The 21,463-nt window shown below is 41.4% G+C and overlaps 1 protein-coding gene and 1 long non-coding RNA gene across 7 annotated transcripts in view; both read right to left on the bottom strand.

Moving 5' to 3' along the window:
• CTDSPL (CTD small phosphatase like) overlaps positions 1–16,267 on the bottom strand; it is an 84,644-nt gene extending 68,377 nt beyond the window's left edge. For 2 of the 6 annotated variants that reach the window (XM_037385703.1, XM_037385706.1), the window contains exon 1: positions 16,058–16,267. In XM_037385703.1, coding sequence (XP_037241600.1) covers positions 16,058–16,133 — 76 coding nt within the window. In that variant the 5' untranslated portion in view covers positions 16,134–16,267. Of the gene's footprint in view, positions 1–15,238; positions 15,263–16,057 lie in introns of those variants that run through there. The other 4 variants (XM_037385702.1, XM_037385705.1, XM_037385700.1 and 1 more) reach the window with 3 other exon arrangements.
• Positions 11,950–15,227, bottom strand: LOC119147118. The gene is made up of 2 exons (XR_005103949.1): positions 13,931–15,227; positions 11,950–13,840 (listed from the first exon to the last, which is right to left on the bottom strand). It is a non-coding gene; the product is annotated as an uncharacterized LOC119147118 (long non-coding RNA).
• Positions 16,268–21,463: the final 5,196 nt, after the last annotated feature.

The following is a 21,463-nucleotide window of genomic DNA, read 5'->3' as shown; positions in this document are numbered from 1 at the left end:
TTATCTTGAAAAACTATACTGACAAATATGAAAACCTAGAAAGGGCTTGTGTACCATCTGAAAGGTGTTTTTTTTTTAAAACTGACATTTACATCACACTGAATACTTTAAAAGCTTTCATGCATCTTTCCACCAGTTTATCTTACTCTCCTTTTTCTCAGTTTTCTGTTTACCTCAGAAATATCACCCTATCTTCCTTTTCCAGATCCTTACCATCATTCTCTTTCCCTTAAGTTTCTTCCCAGGATGTTAATAGTAAAGGTAGAGCAAGCAGTACCATAGCTTGCCGGTAGAAATAAAAATACCACCTTCCCAATCACATCACAGGAAAAAAAATGATGAAAACTGTTAGCATCTCACCAATTGCTAAACACCTTGTAAATATTCACCAAACTGCAAACTTTCATCATGCATCTTACTGTGACAAAGCCCAGCAGCGAGCTAAATTTTATCCTTAGTATCACAGACCAGCTCCATTAAAATCATACCACTGAGCTTATGGAATGACTTAATCCAGTCTTGAAGTAGAATTTCAGAACAGAAGGTTCAAGTTGGCTGTAAATTCAACCCCCTCCCCAACCCAAACCACATAGCAAGTACCTGCATTAAAATGCCTCCCCTTGAACTAGAGCTTAAACTCACACAAATGAGGTTCTGTACAGGTGCCAAACCCCACACACCTGTGGCATCAATGAGACAAGATTCCAATATATTACAGCTTTAAGTTCACGAAAGGAGGAAAATGGGCACTAGGAAGATGGAAGCCCTGTGAGCAGAGTATTGGTCAGAACCCCATCCCAGGCTTGGCCATGCAGCTCTGTGAAGGCTTCTCATACCACTTCCCTCTACTGATGCAAGCAACCTGAAGTCTAAGTCAAAGGAAATTTATAAAAAAATACAAAGTCTTAGTTCTAAGGAGCTATGAAAATTTGATTTTGCTATGATTGCAGAAAATTCATGCTTCCCGAATATGTTAAAAGAAGTATAGCAATTCTTGCAATGGAATGCAGACTTCAGACTTCTTTTTTAGTCTTAGCAGTACCCTGGGCTATCAGCAAGCATAAAGAGATGAATCCAGACAGAATCCACTCGAGACACTTATGTATGTGTGATCTCTCCCTTTCCTTCCGCAACAGCATCCCATTTCCTTCTATAACCAATGTTAGTGATTGTCCCTGATGAATCCCCCCCCCTTTCCATAACTCTGTATTGATTCCCCTTCAATGCTGCAGACTACAGGAGAGCAGGGAACTAAAAAGTTTCTTACAAAGACTTTAAAAAAATAATTATGCAAAGGATCACAGTCTTGCAAGTGTACTTAGTAAATTCAGAAACAGACAATTATAGCAGATTTTGTGGAAATGCTGAAGGGTAAGCACATAAAAATGTTGGTAATACTCACTCAGGAAGCCAGCTACCAAAATCCATCAGAGAAGGAATTAGAAGAGGTGATACTTTATCAAATTCAGTTGCAGCTTTTTGCATTGGGAGATCTGCTAACATCCTATAGAAGTGTGAAAACAGTCAGAAAGGCCCCTGGAATAATGCAGCCTTTCCATAACCCTCTATATTGTTCTCCTGGCTGTGTAACAGACAAGAAGTTTCTCTACAGTGGCAAAACAACAAGCCACTGCTGATGCTGAGTTCAGGTTTGCCTCTATGGAGTAAAGCGACAGGACTTCTGTGTGACATGAAATTTCCACAAATTGCAATTTGAGTATGTTGCCTGAAGTTGCCTGTGAGCGAACTACGCAATTCTTGTCTGCAACAGGGAAGGCTTTTAAATCTCTTCCATTTTTACTGAACTACTGATTAAATTCAGCCAGGTATTTTGGCTTTGGAAGCTGCACCATAATCAAGACTACCACTGTGCTGAAGCACCAAGTTACTTAATGCTGCTCAGAACAGAAGGTTTCAAAATCTGAAAGCCCATTTTAACAACCACCCCCAATGCTGCTAAACTTAGAGAAGCAGAACACCACCACCAACCGCTGAAATTTTTTTGCCAAGTTCTCCCTCTTCTCCTCCTCCTCCTCTGAAGAGGAGCTAAAGATAAACAGCGGGACTCTGCAAGTCTGTATCCCTGGTTACACTTCAGTGCTGCCAAACACCACTGTGGCATGTACAGTGTGCAGAGCTGATGACAAAATTGTCAAATTAGGATTCTGAACTCCATTCCACCTATCTTTGCACACAGCCAAGCATGGAGGTCAGTGAAAAACTGTGCACACTTCCTTTACTGTTAATGGAGTCTCCAGGACACAATTTATGTCATCCTAAAGCAGACAACTACAACAGTGCAATCAACTGCATCATACAAGCATCTGTGTTTCCTCCACCAATTATTAAAACAAACTCACCTTACTTACATGCACACATGACAATTTTTATTGAGTATCACAGACTTCATAAAAACCAAACAAAACAAAATCGAAAAACATTGAAACACATTGACAAAAATGGAAGATGCCCCGACTTCTAATTTTATCGACCAAAGGAAGGAAATTCTCCTGTTTCTGACCACCTGGTAAGGCACAGCAACATCTCTATTTTTCAAACATGAAAACACTTCTAGCATTGCTACCAACAGCTTGAGTACCTGACTGAAAAAAATCTACCAGATATTTAAGTATTGCATTATTTAGAACTCCTCCAAGTGAGGCAAATGACTGTACTTAAAATACTATGATAGCAGAAAGCCTTGTTTCTAAGAAAATACTGCCAAATGAACAGCATCAAAGATGAGCAGCACACCATCTCTCTCAGTTACGCATCCTCAGCTGATGGACAACAGAACATCTGGCTCAGCTTTTCCTCAAAAAGAACCAAAATGCTGAAATCAATATACAGGTGGTGTTTGTGAATAAACACAGCAAAAAACCCTGTCCAGCAGGGAGGGGAGTCAGTGATGGCCATGCAGGAGCACAAGGGCCCTGGGACACCTCCTGGCACCTCCCGGCTCCATACAGGGCAAGAATAATTATATGTCGTCCTCCCAGTAATCAAGAGAAGTAGCATATTTGGCCACTTTGACCAAAAGGTCACGGTTTAAGAGCACATTGGTATTATTTCCTGTGACTGTTCCAAGGGCTTCATTTAACCTCTGGGAAGTGCTATGAATAGATGTGATGTTTTCCAGAGGGAAGGGTGTTGGTGGTCAGTTCTACCCAAACACTGCCAAAGTAGTATCTTCAGGTTAAGTATCCGAGTACGCCATTCAGTTGACATGTTTTAATTTTTTCTAGAATTTAAAAGTGACTTCACTAGTATATTCTCGATGCTTCTTTTCACTGGAACACAAACCAAGAATTTAACATGTTCATATTCAACTCTCTTGCTCAATACATCTTTACTATTATTTAACACGCAAAACAATTGTTTACAGAGGAGTTAACCCATGCAGACTTTGCAAAGAAAACACATGAATTTATAGGCATTGCCACTTAGTAAAATTGAGATTTATTTAAAAAAAAAAAAAGTGTTTCTGAATACTGGGTCTAAACAGTAACCCTATCACATTAGGAAATTATTCAGTATTTATTTTGCTACAGCACAAGATCATCAAACATCAATAAATGTTTGGTTGCTTTGTAGAAGAAATAGAAAGCAAAACTAAAACTGCCTTCAAAGGACATCTGCCTACTGGACTTGGTACTTCATTTTCACAACTGCACCACTATATCAGCTATTTAACCAAAAACACAGGCTACAGACTCCCAAACAATCACAGCTGCTGTAAACATACAGTCTTAAAGCAAGAAATGTTTACTTCTGTAAAATACTTTGTAACAGCCAGCTAGCTGACTATCACCTAATCAGCTATTAAAAAGGTGATAACTGTGAACCTGTTCCCCAGTCAGAACTATTATGCATTCAAAACTGAGCCACTATTATCCAAAAAGAAATCTTTACTGACCTTATTAGCAGAGGAGAAGATAAAAGTAATTTGTTACTTGAAGGCTCTGATGCAAAGACCACCTACAGTGGGACTTAAGAAATCATCTTCACAATAAAAAACTGCAGAGCTGTTTTGTTTGGTTTGTTTTTTGTTTGTTTTGGTATTTTTTTGGTGGTTTTTTTGGTTTTTTGTTTTTTGTTTTTTTTTTAAGAACAGCATGTATTGGGCTGACAATTACTTGAAAATAGTTTAAAAACACCACATCAATTTTTGGGTTTGTTTTCCCACCTTGACTCCAACTGGTAATTTAAATCGGCCAAAAGAAACATTCTTCAACCTTGCACCATTAGTAAAGGAAAAAAACCCAAACAACCAAGCATTCTGGTAAGTAGGAGATACATTACTGTTTGCTGAAACAAAATAATGAATTTTTACCTATGTACTTCTACAGATTTAAAGTGAATTGCAACATCACCCCATCCACAGCACAAAGGATAAACAAAGCCTAAACGAAACAGATTATTAACCTTAAGATGTTGAATTTAGGACTATCTCAGCATATTCTGTGATGAGTCAGCGCAGCCCTATTTTATTCTTATCTTTCCTTAGTACCCATTGAACCTATTTCCAAAACAAAACCAGTGTTACTTCTACATTTTAGTACAAACACTACTCAAACAAATGCACAACCTTGTACACTAACATCACACCTTCTCAAGGGGTTGGAGTATGTTTTGTACAGACTGAGTACAAATCGTACTGCTAATCCTTTCTGGTCATCGTCACAAGGTTGCCTTCTGAGACGTTTGTGATTAGTTTCTTTTCACAGCTTACATCCCTGCTAATATTACTGGGATTTTGTTGTTGTTTGCTTGGTTTTGGTTTGTTTGCTTTATTTTTGGTGTGTGGGGGTGTATGTATTGTTTTTTTGGTTTTAGGAGCACAGAAGAATTATGTTTTAGGTTGCAAAGATCCAATAAATATTTTTAGATACGCAATTTAGGAAGACTGCAAGCGCTATTTGAACAGTTTGGTGATACAAACACTTTTGGGTTGTTGAGGGAAGAACCAGAAATTTCTGGTGCAACAGGAATTTGCCACTGCAGAAACTGTATTTGAACAGAACCACAGTGGTGCCAGCTCAAGACTAAGTTTTGCACTTCAGGGCTTAATCTAGCATATTGCACAGTGCCAAATGAAATGGCATAATTTCATTCTCTCTGTTTAGTACATATCCTGAAAGAACACTTTGAACAGAAATTATAAAGTGAAACCCTCCTCCTGATCTCATTGTTTCTTGAGATGTGGTATGGTAGTTGCTAAGTGCTATTCTGCACCTCATGGAAACAGTACCTTTCTGATGGATCTAGGGGCATCTGGTCCTTAGGAATCTATTGAAATTGTTTCTTACGCCTGAGGCAGGTGTTGTCTGTAAGCACATTTTTCTCCTTTTGTTAATATTACAGTCTTATAACATGAGAGAGTAAAAGTATCCCATTACTATGTTTAAGATTAACAACTGTTGGATTTAAAAGGTATTTTTAAGGTATTGAAGAGTCCATCACTACTGAAACAACTAAGGTAGTGACATTTTTAAAACCACTCTGCTCTAACAACTCGCTTCCTTGCTCAAACAATGCCAAACAGGTAATATAATAAAGTTCAGCAATAATAGTACAAGTAAATACAGGAATGAGACTTGAAGAGATTCCTCTTTCAAAACTGCCAAGTTTGATTTCCAGTTTTGTTCAAATTTTTATCCTTTTTCCTGCCATGACATGTTTACAAAAAAAAAAAAAAAAGTGGCAGCAACTGTAGGGTAGCATGGTGGGTACCAACAAGACCAAAAGACTTACAGACATACCACTACTCCCCTGCCTCAAACAATCATAATATCAACAGTAAATGCTCTTTGTAGTAATGTTAGCGTGTCTAAGTTGTAAGCATCCTTTTCCAATACAGATATCAAGAATTTGCTGGAGTGTTTCAAATTTCTTACGGGGTAGGAAAAAAAAGCATTCAGGTCAGAGTCTGCATCAAATTGTCAGTTTTATCACGATAGCCTGGAGCTAGAAACATTCAAGTATTCAATCCACTCTGAGGGACATTTCTCTGTTTCTTTTTATGGTTTCACTTTCATTCTCCATTAAACCTCACCATACTTATATCCTTGACATCTTTAATCTCAACACAAGAGGGAATCTTCCAGAAAGACACAAGATTTTGAAATGTGAGGAAAAAGGAGCCCCACAACTATGTACTCAGATAAACCCGATTAAACAAATCCACTTAAAATCTCATTCCTTTGTGGATAAGCAGAGACCTCTACACAGATGCAAATTGTTTTACAGTTATGTTGTAAACCCACTCCTTCTGGGACTCTTCAATTTATGTCAATGTCTCATTAGCAAATGAATTGCACTGTAGATTGCATTCAGTACTCTTTTCCTTTTCTTTTCTTAATTCCCCAACTAACATAGAGTCGTGTAGAATCAAAAAGTGGTTTGCGTTGCAAGGGACCCTAGAGACCATCTAGTTCCAACCCCCCTGCCATGGGCAGGGACACCTGCCCCCAGCCCCGGTGGCTCCCAGCCCCGTCCAGCCTGGCCTTGGGCACTGCCAGGGCTGGGGCACCCACAGCTGCTCTGTGCCAGCATCTCACCACCCTCACAGGGAAGAATTTCTCCCTCATATCTAATCTAAATCATCAGTGTAGATCTATATAATCTGTAAACTTTCTCAGTTTAACATAACCTTCCCCCTCCACACTTCCAAAACTCTCAAATAATTTTCAACTTACTGATTCTCAACAAAATCAGCTTCATATAAGAAGTCATGAGAATTGGCAGCTGGCCAACAAATGGCTTGGTGGAGCGAATCACCTTCCAGCACACATAATCCATTGCAGGAAGATTGTTGGTGAAAGTTCATGATAAATACAAGTGCAGATACTTGACATGTTCAGTTGGTCACTGTGTAAAGATATTTTCCCCTTCCTTCCCCTACTGACACACAATTCATATGCTGAAACATGATCGGTACCTTTATAATGTTATTTTTCAGTACCTTCCTAAGATTACTATTATAATAAATGCAAATTGCTGTCATTTAATTCTGTTTAGGAATTCCCAGATAAACTATTTTGGCAACCGTATCTTCAAGGATTATGCAGGTCATCTGTACAATGTGTGAGCAAATGCTTACTTTCACCCAAATGGGATATTCTGTAATTCTGAAGCTGTGCTGTACTGTGGAGAGTCCTGGCATACTTACTCTATTATACTGGTTATTTTTCATGCATCTCTTCCCTTTAAACACAGCACAACATTCACTCAAGGTTTTTAACTGGTAGTTACAAAGAAGAAATGAGTGTCTTTGCTTTACCAAAGCTGCTATACAGTGGCAGTGATCCTGCATCTGACTCAAGATGGAAGACCCTTATCTTCCTAGATTTTAATAGGGAGTTAAGAAAGAGAGAATGTATCTCCTCCTAAGCTAGCTCCTATGTCATTTTGGCCAACCTGCCAGGGGCTAATCTGCCCGTGCAATATGGTTCGAGGTTCCTCATTACCGCTATCTCACCCCCAAACATCTACTACAGCTTCTCATACTAGAATTAACCCTGGAGACAGTCACCAGAGCCAAACACCTCTGAGCCCCTTAAACTTCAGCATCAGAGCACAAAGAGGCAGCTGTTGCAGTCCAGAACCTTATGACGAGAAAGCGGCAAGAAAGCAAAATACAGCCAGGGAAAGAATTAAAAAAAGAAAAACAAACCAACCAAAGGTCAAAGCTTCACTCCAAAAATCCCTGCAAAAGACATGCTTAAAATGTTTTTCCTGACGTGCTTTGCTTTACAGTGTATTCAGCAAACGGTTAATGTAGGTCTTTAACCAATTTTAGTTTACAAGAAGTCCCATAAGTCCTTTTTTAAAAAAAAAATTGGTAAGGCTTTTGTTAAAGTTTAGTGAGATCCTTTATAATCTTAAAATCTTTCCAGGTGGTAAATATTAGATCTTTCAATGTGCTTGGCTGAAGCAAGTATAAATTATTAAGTATCTTCTAGGAAAATGTCACTATGAACCACTCCTTTGCAGAATGGAATACTTCTGTTGGAACTATCACTAGGAAAAATTGCTGACTTCACAGTTTGAGTAAACCTTACAACTTCAAAACCTATGCCCACCATTTTGAACTTTACTAAAGCTTTCCGATTAGATCCCCAGTAACCGCATGTACTTGCATTCATGGGTAACCCATGCAAGTACGTAGGTATTCAGGTATGTATATACAAAAAAGCTTTTGTGGACAAAACTAAAGCAGCACTGCATCCAAATGGTTAAATGCACGCTGAGAACAACTTTGTACAAAATTCATACCTTTAAAAAGATTTGTTTATGAACATCACTTGAAAGAAACATGCCTGGATTCTTCTACGCATGTCCACTGTAATAGCACCCATTGTGGAAGAATTTCTTTCTGACAGCAAGGAAGATGAAAACCAATCCATCTACCCCAAAATGTTCCCCGAGGCTAGTTCATCTCCATGTGCTGGAGACAAATCCCTCCCTCCCTCTGACTCCCAGAGGCCAGGAGAGCAGTGCTATACACCAAGGAGATAACCAAGCTTTGCAAATCATCAAATAAACAAGAAAGTTGAAAATCTTACTGCTGATTACAGCAGACAAGGAAACAGCAAAATGAGTTTAACTTGCTAATTCTGCTGGGAATCCTGGAAGACAACTCAGGAAGCATGACAGCTGCAGGGGTAGGGGAGAGCACTGTGGTGAATGAAAATCAATACATCACTTCCTACCAAGAAAATAAGAAGGTCCTGCAACAGTAGCAGAAAACAACGGACATAACTGACCAATCAGTTACTCACCAGAGATGATCTGAGTTTCAACACTATCATCAATATACAAACTGTAACTTCAGGTTGATGTTCATAAAATATTTGTTTCCTACAAAACTGTTCTGAATTTTATAAAAAAATTTTAAATTTACATACAAAAGAGGTTTTGACAAACCAGGCATCCTTCTTTCGGGGTAGCTCTCTGTACAAAATATGTCCTGGGGCATTTTATTCACCCTGTCAGGCTTTAAATTTACTTATAACACTCAGAAGAGAGTAATAGTTCTTCCTTGCAAAAAGGAATAAGGAAAAAGATCTCATTTTAAAAAAAATCGCAACATCCTTAGAACCCACCTACCATATATATATACTCAGATTTAACTCAACAGATTTTCTAGATAATAGAATTCTAGCTTCTAGTACAGCCAATCGCTTCTAATAATGGGGTCTTTTTTTTTTTCCAAATTATACTTTATTATCTTGTACAAATAAAACAACATCTGGCACTTTATTGTGAGTGTTCATTTTGATAACACATTGACTAAAGCCTACAAAATTTATGTAGGCCCAACACCATGCACAGAACTTTTTCTGCTCATCTGTCTAAAGGTGGTATTTTTACCACTAGTATCTATATTACACAGTAGTAGCTGATCCTGAAAGGACCGTATAGGACTGACTTTGTTGGGATTTTTTTCTTATAGCAAACATTCTAGAAATACAAAAAGAAGCCAAAATTGTACCACAGTAGACAGTGTGGAACATATTTTTACTCTGATCTATTTAAATGCTACTTACGCTTCCATATTTGTCACATCTATGTCCATTTTACACCTTAACCTCTCCAAGTAAAAATAAAGCAAGTTCCCGTGAAACTCTGGCAAAAGCAGAGTTTATAGAATATTAACATTTCCAACATGAAACTCTTAAAAACGCCTCTGGCTACATTACAGCACAAAAAGCATCTTTCTTCTCTGCCTGCCCACAGCCCCTTACAAAAAGATCTGAAGTTGAGCAAAGCAGTTAAACCCATTGATACAATGTCATCCCGTTTGAGCCTCCTGCCCAGGAAGATGAGCTTGTATCAGCATCATTCAACAGAATAGACACATGAAGACTTCGGAGATGCTGCTGAAAATTTTTGCGAGTTTTTTCAGGTATTAGGAAAATTTCTCCACCAAAAGGGTTGTCAAACACTGGAACAGGCTGCCCAGGGAGGTGGTGGAGTCACCGTCCCTAGAGGTATTTAAAAGATGTGTAGATGTGGCACTTCAGGACATGGTTTAGCAGTGGGCTTGGCAGTGCTGGGTTAACAGCTAGACTCTTACAATCTTAAGGGTCTTTTCCAACCTAAATGATTCTATGATTTTCAAGCCAGGTATCCACTTCTAAGAGGAATCAAATGGTATACAACCCTTACTAACTATCCAGATGTGGTCTTTAAAGATCTAAATAGGCTTGCTCAGCTCTATCAACCACTCTCTTATTGCAGCTTGGAAGATTCCTTCCCCTTTCTGGGAATACTTATGAACTGGGATAAGGGAACACAGACAACCACCCAACTGGTGGAGAGACCCACCAACTTCATCATGAGAGTACCCACCACCCAGGAGTAGTACGAAGATGGATGGGGTCAGAGCAGGTCAAGAGCCTGTAGCAGACACTAAACCTATTCCCTGTCCTATTAGCAGCCCCCATAGGGGCCCAGCAGCCCTCAAGAACCAAGACTTCATACCCGTCCTATGTACATGCCTATCTTCTCTCCCAGCAAGATCTATCCCTCAGGCAGGAAGGAGGAAGGGGAGGAGCAGGAAGAGGGATGAACCACATCTTCCAGTACTGATCCACACAGTGGGTAAAAACCTAAGAAGGCTGTAGATCAAGCTTTGCTTTTCTTTTTTTTTTTTTATTTTGGAAGGAAAATGTTAAATCTTGTGGAAAGAAATAGTTCAAATATAATTCAAAGAAATCCATGCAAAATCCTCCGTCAGGTAGGGTCGAGTAATGAACCAGTTCACTCCCTGGGTTAATATTTCCATATCCAGGATTGCCTGAAACTAGACTTTTAATAGAAAATGTGATACTGAGCAACTAGTGATCATTACCAACAGCTCTTCCAACCCAAAATTTAGCAGAAAACAAAGGCACACTTGCTTACTGAGTGAATATTTAAGATTCAACATATACAAAAATTGTGGGCTAGAACTAATTTGCAACCATTTTTATATTTGGGTGATGATTTTTACAAGATAGTAAACCCCATAAATTAAGTGTTCTGTGATGGAAAAATAAGCTTACCACAGTTAAACCCATCTACCTGGCAAATGGAAATATCATCTTTCACTGACACTGACCAGGGAAGCGAGTTCCATTTCTCTTAGCTTTCACATTCTCAGCATTTTAGTTTCATTATCACTTTAAAGAAACAAACATAGACCCATCATCCAAAGGCTTATTCGGAATATTCAGCTTAAATTCTGAAAGTGTAGCATCGATCACACTGCATTTCAGTGATTATGTCAGAAATGGTATTTGCATTTCTGAATACTGAATTGACAAAATGTAGGTCAACCTTGGTTTTTTAAAGGCATGTTAAACTTCTAAACACTTTAGTTAAATCACTGCATTGAAACAAATATGAATTTGAGATGACATGCACTATGAAGAAATGATAATGCTGCAGCTTACAGACATGGCCTGAATACTAGATATTCATGCAAATTATCATCCACGTTACTGTCAGCACACTTCAGCTTGTTAACTGCTACCCTAAATCAAATCCTGGGTTACTACAGTCTCCCTGGTACATAAAACCTACTGTATGGTTACTCTGGTTTCATATAACAGCTTTGTCATTAGTTAATGATTTAAAATTTTATCCTCTGTGAGCAATTCACATTCCAATGTAGCGCCGGAGTGGCTTCAAACACCTTTTTTTTTTTTTTTAACACTAGTTTATAGTTAAAATTCTGAAGTTAATATAAAAATTTGTTGAAACAATGTCTCAGGAACATTAACATACGTTCACATGTTTGAGTATTCTAAATCCAGGTGATGTAATGGCAAAAAAGAGTATTCAAGATATTTTCATAGGTTTTCAAAATTATTTTTACTGAAGACACAGTAAGGACACTTCTTTTGGCTTTTAATGCGAGATCTTAAAAACTGTTATTGTAATGATTTAGTTTCCACTGTGAACCTTTTTCGAATAATTTATTGCAGAATAAAATACACTTCTGTAGGGACAGTAAAACATTCAGTTACTCTAAATAACTGACAATAGATGCTCAGCTGACAGACAAATTTTATAGAAGTCAGGACAGATGTATCTGAAGAGAGAAAATACAACACCACAGCCTGAGGGTGATACCTAAAGGAGGACTGGACTATTATTACGCTACTACTTAACTTGGCACATGTAAATGTCGAAGAACTTGCATCATTTATGAGGATCAAATTAAAGCATGTAGGTAAAATAAAGAAATTCATTTCTTTGGACTGAATGCCTATTACCCACCAATGATCACGCTCTCTACATTACACTCAGTGCAAAGACTTGTCAGTACTGCACTGTTTTCTATATTTAACCGTATAGATTTTACATTAGAGGTCACTGTTCAACTCCTTAATAAGAATTAATACTTTCCTTATAAAAATAAACAATTTATTTTATCTGTAGAACTGATTATGCAGGGATTCAGATTTTCAGTTTTTCTTTGTGGTTTTCATCTATAGTTTTTCTTAGCTGCTCTCCTTTATTGGCGATCCAATAAATCCCTTTTCACAAACTTAAGCCCCCATTTTAATTTCAAGTTACAAGTCTTGTTAATGCTTCCAACTTCCAGAAGTGCCAAATGACCACAACATAAAATACTTCTGCAAAAATTACCACTTTCATTACTTAAAAAATAAACAGGGAATTCAATTCTCAATGAATTTAGTGCTCAAAATATCTTTAATCACCTACTATCACTTCCAGTAGGGAGAAAGTAAGTTTCTGTTTGCCAGAACTAATTTAACAACATAGACAGGGACGAAAAACCTCCGGAGGCATGACCACCACAGGCATTTCAGAACAAACGTTACAATAATAATACAATATAATTGTAGCAACTTTCCATGCTCAGCTTTCATTTTGACAGACAACTAAATACAGTGCACCACCATGTGGCAACATACTCAGGAATGGTTCACCTACCAAGATCTGTTTTTTTCCACTTTCGAAATTTTTTACAATTTGTTAAGAATAGATGTTAACAATCCCATCTTAGTATTAAAAAAGCTCCTTTTTAACGAGCTGTCACAGCTTCACTTGGCTCAAAAGCTAATTTTTAATACATCTGGATTAGCAAGAAAATATTCAGGCATTTTTATTTGTACAGCACAGTATTAACCTAAAACCTTAACTGCCCCAGGACCAGAGAACAGCTCTGTTTCTTGCCAATCACGCTCGCTTGCACAAGCGAAATTGGGCATAAGCATTAAAAACATAAACCGCATTTTTTACAAAACAAATCAAGCTAAATGCTGAACTCATGGCTGATTAAAAGCTTCAGAAAATTTTAGGGAAAAAAACTGAACACTGGAAGGTATACACATGCATTATTTAGCAGTTGCTCAGCTACTGTAAAACTGCTTCTCTCCAGCTTAAAGAAAAATACCAATTTTTTCCATAAGAAACAGCAACAGAAGGTTCCAAAAATCCTACAAAAACCCTGACTCCCGAAGCCACTACATGCCACTTAATACCCTGAAGCATATTTCTGCAGCCAAACGCTAAACTCTAAGGGAAAAGCAGGTTTTCATTAAACTGGACAGCCTTTGCTCACACAGTACAGTGCTGTTGTAATTCACTGTATCGCAAAATTTCAGAAGATAGGTTCAGGTGATTCTTGTATTTGTTAAATAAAGAGTTAATTCATTGCGCTTTGAAGTATTTGTTTGCCATTTTGTACCAATATACTCCATTCAATCTGAATTAGCAGTGAAGATTCACTTTAAACATCAGTGTCTAAGATCCTGTCCGTGTTCACCGTTTCAGGGTCAGGCTCTCTGCGAGCTCACCGAACCCAAAGGCTTTGCTAAAACTGTTAAGAAATGTAACAGAAAATTGAGTGACGCGATATGCAACCAGAAAGGAAAGTAGGTAGTGCAACGGGTTCTCACAAGCTCTGTACCTTGAGCAGTGGGAAAACCTGTAGTGGAAGAGGCAGCAGCAAGCAGCACTCTCCTTCCAGAGCGCAGGATGGACAGACCTGCAATTCTTTTTCTGCAAAAGTTGTTCTGACACTATTGGAAAATCTCACCACAGAGCAGAGAGTCAATCCAAAGCATGCACTTCAACAGCATTTAAAAAAACAACAACAAAAAACCCTCCCCAAAAAAACACAGAGAAAAAACATTAATCCACCTCTTGTATTAAGATCACGCCGAGGTCCCCTCTTGCCTCAAACTCCAACTACTCTCCTTCCACTCTTTGCCAGCCCTCCCCTGCTAACGCGCAGCCTGAAAAGCCCTTGCTATGCAATTAAGACCATCATGATTCCGAGCCAAAGACAAACCAATAGCAAGAACACAATGCATATTATGCAAGTTACTGCATAGTTATGCAAGTTATATGCATATTTTCGCTACACAGAGTAGCTCACTGTACCGACGACTCTGAAGACACTTGTTTGATGTGGATGCTTACTCTTCTTTCAAGCTGTCAAATTTTCCTGCTTGCCTCAGCTGGCTTTTTTACACTAAAATTTCAACCAGCTGCTGACAATATTAGCGAAGCTCTTCCAGTACATACAATATAGGCCATTAAAGTCATAACAACATCTGAGCACAGAATCACGTAAGTTTACTCCAAACCCGGTCTTAGGAGACATCGTAGGCAGAGCACCAGCACCTTATTGACTGTAGATGCCCCACGTTCAACATTGCCAAAACAGAGGTAAACACGTCTTGAGACAAACAAGGCATTGTGGCAGAAGTATCACTTCACAAGCTATGTGAATTAAAGAGAATTACATCAGCACTCCTATACTGAACAAAAAAATATTTTTTTGTTTAGACACCTCCCAACCTGACGGCTTTTTATTTTTTTAAATCTACCTCCACACTCCTCCTGCAATCACCACGGGTGAGATGAGAAGACAAGAGAATTCACATACAGCCTTTTGAAAGCAACAGGGATCAACTTCTCCAACGATACAGGACCCCTCAGTATTTACAAGATGAGTCACATAAAAATGGAAGCTTTCTGGGTACTAAAAGCATTGATTTTAGGGGGAGATATATCAATCTCCATTTTTAGAAAACCACTCAGAGGTCTATTACCATACCTACTAGGGCATATCGCCACACTATTTCTCATTTCTGTCCTTTCTCCCCTTTTTACCAGCACTGCCTGTAACAAAGCACAAACTTGTCACTCAACTTCCAAGATCTGTGAGCAATCACACACAACTCCCCAGAACCTGAACACTGCTGCTTACCCATGCCTTCCTCATTGCCAGCTGCAAGGGCACAACCACTTGCAGCCCAGGACCACTCCAAGCTTCCAAAAGGAAATAAGGTTAAGGGATTTCGTCAATATGCAGACTTTTGAGAAGCAGCAGCTCCTCCGGCCAAGCTGGATTCGTCTTATTTTGGAGTAAAACGCAATCCAAATGTGATGCCTTACGCAAGCAACAACTGTTTATCTACAGAGTAAACAGAGCCCACTTTTAAAAGCAGCCCATGTTTCTTTCTGAGACGTCTAAGTATCCTCCAACAGCAAACCTGAAAGCTACACAGATTCTTAAATGTGAGGCATGGAGAAATGCAGGCAAGTAGAGAGTAATCAGGAAACCTTTTTCCAAAAAGCAAGGGGGAGGGGGGAAGGATTAAATCTTTACAGCTGAGATTGGAAAATTTTCCAACACATCCAGCACAGGTATCCTTTCCCTGAAACAGGGCACTAACTGCAAAGTGACAACCTCACGAAGGTACCTCGCCGACCCTCGAGGAACAAGAGTATTTTATTTACATAGCTACTGATTAAACTCCATAGTTAAAGCACTGTAACAAGTTCTCAGCTGTATCCAGCAAGCAGTTTCCGAGACCTTCATGCAAATATCTTCATCCCACAAAAAGAGCCCAACCAAATCCAACAAACCCTCCTCTATTCCCAGCAGCCAGAGAGGATTATATGGTCACTGAAGAATGCAAGTTGTTACTACATGCATTTTTAAGCACCGATTTCCAGGGAAAAAAAACCGAAACCGAACAAACCAAAAAAAAAAATACATGAAGAAAGAAAGAAGGCAGCTCACCTTTATCCTGAGTGCAGGACAGGATCTCCTCCTCTTTGGGGTTAGTCACCTGGGTGATAATGGACGGGTTGTCCATGGAAACAGAGTGAGATTCCACCTGGCTATTTCCCTCCCAGAGGCAGGCTTGTGTGCGGGGAGGGGGTGTGTGGTGGTGGGATTTGTTTGTTGTTTAAAAATCAACACGCAGATTTGTATTTAAAAAAGAAAACAACAACAAAAAAACCCAACTCTTCCAGGAGCGATGCCAAGCTGGGGGGGGGGGGAGGGGGGGAGGAGGGGGAGCACCGTGCACAGGGGCCCCTCCGGTAGCGCTGCCACCGCCGCCTCCTCCAGGCGCCAATTCTTCACGGGGAAGGGGGGGGGAAGGGGAGGGGGAAGGGGGGGGGTGAGACAAATTAACCCCCCCCTTAAAACCAAAATTAATTAATCCAATTCACCCCGCCGGGAAGCCCTCCGCAGCGCTCCCCCCGAGCCCCCGCCGGAGCCGCCGCCGCCTCCCGAGGCGGGGGAAGTGCCCCCGGCCCTCCGCGCCCGCCTCCCCCCGCGGCGAGCCCCCGCCTCACGCCGCCCCCCGCATCCACCTGAGCCGCCCCGCGGGGCCTTCCCCCGAGCGCGTCCCCCGGCACAGCCCCCCGCGCCTACATACCCCGCCGCCGCCGCCGCCGCCGCCCTCCTCCGCGCCTATCTCATCCCCGCGCCCCCCCGCCCCGGCCCCCCTCACACCTCCGCCCCGGCCCTCCCTCCCCCCCACCCCCCTTCCCGCGGGCAGCGCTGCGGGCTCGGCGGAGCGACGCCGGGCCGCCCCCTCCTCCTCCGCCTCCTCCTCCTCCTCCTCCTCCCCCCTTTCCCGGGTCACGGGCCGCCGCCGTGCGCGGGCGAGGAGGGAAGCGCGGTGCGAGGGGAGGAAGGGAGGGGAAAGGGGCCGAGCCGGGCCGCGCTCCCCGCGCTGCGCCACAACCCGCCGTCGCCGCCGCCGCCGCGCTCGCAGCCTGTCAGCCCGCCCGGCGCGGCCCGCGCCCCGCCCCGCTCCGCCCCCGCGCCGCGGGACGCTCCAACATGGAGGCGGGGAGCGGGCAGCGCCCGGGCCCCGCTGCGCGGTAAACAACGGGGCGGGGCCACGGCGAGGGCGGGGCCGCGGCGGGGGGCGGGGCCGCGGCGGGACCGGGCCTGCGGCGGGACCGGGCCTGCGGAGACGGCGGGGGGGTGGCCATTGTCGTGGCGTACAAAGGGCTCTTCTGCCGGTCGCGGGCGGGGTGCGGCCGCCCCGGGAGGCGGGAAGGCGTTTGAGCGCCATTTCCCCCCCTCAGGGGCTGTCCCGTGGCCGTGCGGGGCTGCGCGGGGGCTGGTTTACTTCGGGTACGGGCGTTACTCGCCCGAGGAGGCGATTTGGCCGGTGGGGAATGAAATATTTTTACAGGTGGCCGTGAAGTGTTTTTCAGAGGTGAGCGTGTAACTAGAAAGTACAGAGGGCAGCTTTGGCAGCTCTTCTCGGAGAAAACACTATTATTTTCGGATTTTGAGTTTTTTTGGGTTTTTTTTGTTTTTTTTCCCCTAGAGCATCTTAAAAGGCATGTCTGACTCTCCAGGAATTCCCAGTGCTGCTGTGTGCGGCGGGAGGCGGTGCAGCTGCCTGCCCTGCTCCTGCCTGCCTCAGGGCCCTGCCCCTGGCCAGGGGCTGGGCCCTGATGCTGGGGAAGGTAGGTGGGGGAGCCCACCCGGAAAAATGGCTCTTTTATGGGATTGTCAGAGTGCAAAATCAAGAGAAAACCTTTAAGAAAGCATGGTGGCATATTTAAATAAGGAACTGCAACCTCTTTTCTTGCCTAGAAAAAAATACTTCATGTGCAAGTCTCTGTTGCAACCTTGCTACAAAAAGGACAGATATAAATTTAAGTTCCATTAATTAACTGGGGGAAAATCCTTCTGTAGCTGGCATAGACCCAGGTGATGTGAATTTTAGTAACAGTAGCTACAACTATCTTTTTTTTGCCCTAAAAGAGAAAGCCACTGCCTGTGTGCTTTTTAAAAATATGTACATAAAAATATATATGTAGTTCTGAACAGTTTTACCTAGCAGTAGCAGAAACATGGCGTTTCAACTGCCAAGCTAGGTTGCAGAAATGACTGTTGTGTTTAATTCCACCAACAGCAAGCAGCTGTTCTTGTTGCAGAGCTTTACCATGAAGGGAGGCTATGGGCCCAGCACTGAGGAATTTCTGATCTGTGGTAGTGCCCATCTAGTTTCTGGGGAAAATTGTTTAAAGCTCTGGGGCCTTGTTTCGCTCTCAGTGAGTGCATTCTTACAGTCAACACGCTTAAATGTTTTGCTGTGAGTCTTCAAATTGCTGCATTTGTTCAATGTAGAAAAAGTTGTTCAAAATCTAGCTGTGTTTTCTCTCCCAAAGCTAACACTCCCTAAACAGCAGTACATGCAGAGATACCAGTATTGCAGGTTTCTGGGACTTGTATTTTAGGTTTGCCCGTCCTACTCTTACGACAAACACTTGCACAGGGAATGAGCGCAATGCCACTGCTTGCATTGCATCCAATTGTGCAGGTTTCAACCTGTGATTTAGCTTTGGCTTCTTAAGACAAGAGTCCTGCAGTTGCAAACAGTCCCTTACAGGTTAGATCGGGCACAGATGAATAGAAGTTAGTATGTGTTGGCTGATGGAATTAGTCCTGCTACCTGTAAAGGTGGAGAGCTCCTGCTCCTAAGCTATTATGAAGCTTTATCATAGCACTAGTTATGTTGTAATCTAGCAAGTGCTTGATCTTTTACCCGCCCAGGCACTGGAGGCATTTTTAATTATCTGAGGGTTAATTTGCATAGAAGCTTTTGCTGAAACAATAAATTCATACCTCTTGTTATTATTTGGTGTGAGTTTCTGTATCAATATTTATATTCAGATAAAACGAAAGTAGCTTCCTACTGGTGTTAAGCGAAAGGGGCTTGCTTCAGAGCAAGTTTGAGAGTCGTCCAGTGCTGAAAACATCTTCCACTTCTTTGCAGGGAAAGGGCAATTATAATGTGTGTTTAGGAGACCACGTGCTCTAGTGCCTCTTTTCTAGGCAGGGATGAGGAGATACAAACAACTTGTCTGCTCAAAAGCACGTTTTGCAAGGCTTGACAAATGCATTGTTCACCTTGGGCCCATGTGTTATGTATGTTTTAAATGATGGTAGGATTGGTTTTGCAACTTAAGTTGTAAAACTCCAGTTGAACAGCTAGCTGTTTGTTTATCTTATGAAGGAATTTGATACTTACTTCAGTTTAGAGAGGGAACTGCTATTTATGGTGATACATAAAGTGGAAGTAGCATGAGAGTACGTGCCAGGAGGGGATATCTCACCCTATACTTGTCCCTTTGCCACTGTCATGCACTCCGTCACTCCTCCAGTCCAAAGTGGAGAGCAGAAAAGCAGAATCCTGATAACACACTAGGAGCTGTAGGAAGTCCATGCTCTTGCACGGCAGTGGGAGGCAGAATGGAAGTTTGGGAAGCTCAGCTGTGCGGGTACTGGCAGCACTGTTGTAACGCTTGGAGGAAGGGAACCATTTCCTACATGTGGTTCAGCCTGTCCCAGCCCTCTCACTCCCATTCCTGTGCAGGTTATGAGATGGGTGCAACAGAATCAAGAGCAAGCCATGTTGTTTCCTTTCGGCTGTGACTTTAGAGACACTCTGAAGTGTATACAGTGTCTTCTATCTATGTTTCTTTACATGCTACATGAACTAAATCCTGAATAATCTGGTGGAACAAGTGAACAGTTTCATCCCCATGTTACAGATAGGAGGTGGAGGCACAGGCGAAGCAACACTTTGCAGGAAATGGCAGTACAAGCTAGGAGGACATCCAGATTTTCATCATGACTTCTGATATTTGTCCTTGCCACTAAAACGTGTCCCCCTTTCAATGCCATAGGATGTTTTATAACAGGGGGAAAAAATGTTTTTGTAGCAGAACTGTTCTACATGAAAAGGAAGCATTTATTTTCATTGATATCAGCTCAGTGCAGGCTTGACCCTGGGCCCACAATGGGAGTTTTACCCTTGACTTTGATGGAAGAACAATCAAGGTCTCATGATATTATGTCCTAAAGAAAGGAAAATACTGCAGTTTGTATCAGTAAGAGAAATGTCTCATAGTTAGTGTAAGCCTCTATATTCTTGCAATAGATGGTTTATTAGATTGATTACATGTCTTAACTTCACTTCAGCTATTAATCAGTTTTGGCAGCCATTTATTGCTTTGTGTACTTGGAAGTAACAGAGATTATTCCTTAATTATCTCGTTGCAGTTCATTCATTGTTTCCTAAATAGTGCCATTACAATGGTAAATTGCAGCAGTAAAACACGTCAATACAAAGTTATGGAGTTCCCTTTTTATGATTGCATTCATAAAGTTAAGGCAATCTGCGTAAAATGTAGCTGTGATTTCAGTGCAGTGACCTATTTGATATGGCAGGAGAGATTTTGATGAGAAAACAGTAGAGCATTTAAGAGCGCTGGGACTCTGCTTTCACCAAAGTAAAACATAGCATATTCCCTGTTGGAATATCTGAGATTTTATTAAACTAGTACTTACTTGATCATTTTTTGTTTCACCAAATGCTGTGAAATCCAAAAATTCTGTGCCTTTGCATACGATGTATTTATTTCTTTTTGTCTGTGCAAAAAGAAATGAGAAAACTCCAACCTATACTTATCATTAGAGGTTATTATTGCTGTCCCAGGGAAGGGTAAAAGAGTACCAAATGAATCAGAAGGAAAAGGCTGCTTTAGTATTATCTTCAGATCTGGCAGCAATTCATAAAGTAGCAGTTGCATAACAATTTCCATTCTAAGTCCCTTTTTCAGTCAACTGTAACTGTACCTAACTTTAACATTCTGAGTTTTCTGTTTCAGGCTGAGTTGTTTGGGAGGAATCAGTATTACTGTCAAGGCGAGAAAGATTCATGAAAGCCACTTTTAAGAGCTGTAACATAAACTGTCTCCCTTCTTCTTCCCCAGTAAAACAAAAAAATAAAAGTTTTTCTGCGGGGAAGATAACATTGCAAATTTTGGGTCCTGTTTTTTATTCTCCTTGACTTTTCACTGTGCATATCGTAGCAGAAAATGTACATCATTAGCTTGGGTCAAGTTAGTGCCGAAGATAAGGTGAATGGGTTTTTTACTAACATTAACAATTTATGTTCAATCCTGCATTCCTATAGACTCCTAATCCAGAAACTTTAAGGAATCCAACTCAGATGTGGCCTGATTGTGCCAGATGCTAGCCACCCACTTGAGAAATGATGCCTAAAAAGCACTCAACCCACTATGAAGCAAACATATAATTAAAACGCCTGGCTGTAATTTTGGTGATGAGTTGAATTCAACTGGTGACCAACAGGTGGAAGGC

This window comes from Falco rusticolus, chromosome 4 (assembly GCF_015220075.1).
Source record: "Falco rusticolus isolate bFalRus1 chromosome 4, bFalRus1.pri, whole genome shotgun sequence".
Classification (NCBI taxonomy): domain Eukaryota; kingdom Metazoa; phylum Chordata; class Aves; order Falconiformes; family Falconidae; genus Falco; species Falco rusticolus.
Note: the sequence above shows the minus strand (reverse complement) of the source record. Positions and strands in the feature narration are given on the sequence as shown.